This window comes from Myotis brandtii, unplaced genomic scaffold, assembly GCF_000412655.1.
Source record: "Myotis brandtii unplaced genomic scaffold, ASM41265v1 scaffold250, whole genome shotgun sequence".
NCBI lineage: Eukaryota > Metazoa > Chordata > Mammalia > Chiroptera > Vespertilionidae > Myotis > Myotis brandtii.
Window position 1 is genome coordinate 3,031,124 of NW_005359478.1, and position 1,350 is coordinate 3,032,473.

Below are 1,350 nucleotides of genomic sequence, written 5' to 3' on the forward strand. Positions count from 1 at the left end.
AGGCAAAGGGTGGAGTCCCAGCTCTGGGATCCTGGTCTGGTCTTCCCCCCCAGCCCTAACTTTATCTAAGAGGCCCAGGCATCAACAAAGGAAGAGGCTCTGCCTCCAGGGCCCACCCTCTGCCCTGGAGGCCAGTGGGAAGAGATGAAATGGATAGCATCCCCAGCCCCAGGCATTGCCCTCACTACAACAGCCAACAAAACCTACAGGTATTCCTCACAGGGCCAATGCAGGCCCACCTGTGTCTCTCCTGCCCCCTCCCCTCGTCCCTGGTTCTCTAACCCACATTCCAGCTGTAACCCCTCCCCAGGCCCTAGCCCAGTCTCTGGACTTTGTCCCACCCCAGCAGGCAGAGCAGTAAAGACCTGGATTCAGTTCTTGCCCGGCCCACCAGGGCCTTGGCATCCAGGCCAAGAAGCCAGTTGGATCAAAGGTGCAGGGTAAAGTACATGAGTGTTCACATGCCACACACATACATGCACACACAAGGCCTCTGTGGTTGCTGCCTCCCCTATCCTCTAGGAGGCCAAGGGGTCGGGGAGAGTCCTGCTCTATTTGTACTTCACTCCATTCCAGAAGCCAGGCATCTAGAAGTTCCAGGAAACAGGAGCTCGAGGCATATGGGATTAGGCAGACTCCTCAGAGGAGAGTACAGAATGAGGAAGGGTCTTCGGGGTTTCCTCCAAGTGACCCCAAAGTTGGCCTGACACTCTGAACAGGACACCAGGGAGCCTGGGGGTAACTTCCTAAGCTCAGACCAGGATCTGGGCCAGATGAAGACACACAGACTCGCGCCACCAAGAGCAACCACAGCCTCAAGGGAATTCTGCACGTGGCCCCCTGACCCAGAAGATGCCCTCCCCCTCCACCCTCTCTGCCTTTGGACTCCACTCCACACCAGTCCTACACTCTAGGCACCCCCTCCGAATGCCAAGGCCGCCCCATACCAACTTGGAAATAAGTTGCCAGAGGCACTGCCCCCTGTGGCATCCCCGAACTCCTCCAGCTCCCTCCGGCCACCGTCCTCCCTCCCACTTCACCTGTCGCCGGCCTCAGGGGGGTAACATGACTACAAACCCAGGACTTTTGGCCCCCACCCTCCCACCTGGCCAGGTGCTGGACTGGGGGGAGGGGCCCTCATATTGGCGGGCTGATCCACCACATGGCAGATTGGGCCTTTGGGGCCCGCGAGGCTCACGTGGGGGTGGGGGTAGGTGTAGCAGCAACTCGGGCTCTCCACGCACGTCGCCTCGCCTCCAGCCTCCGCGAAGAGGCGGTATGGACTGGACTTCCCTGCCCCACCGGGTGCGCCATGCACCCTCAGGCCCAAATGTGAGTTGGCGGCATATG

The 1,350-nt window shown here is 59.9% G+C and overlaps 1 protein-coding gene across 1 annotated transcript in view; it reads right to left on the minus strand.

Moving 5' to 3' along the window:
• HDGF (hepatoma-derived growth factor) overlaps positions 1–1,029 on the minus strand; it is an 8,249-nt gene extending 7,220 nt beyond the window's left edge. The window contains exon 1 of the mRNA XM_005867603.2: positions 952–1,029. Coding sequence (XP_005867665.1) covers positions 952–990 — 39 coding nt within the window. The 5' untranslated portion in view covers positions 991–1,029. The remainder of the gene's footprint in view (positions 1–951) is intronic.
• Between the last annotated feature and the right edge of the window lie 321 nt (positions 1,030–1,350).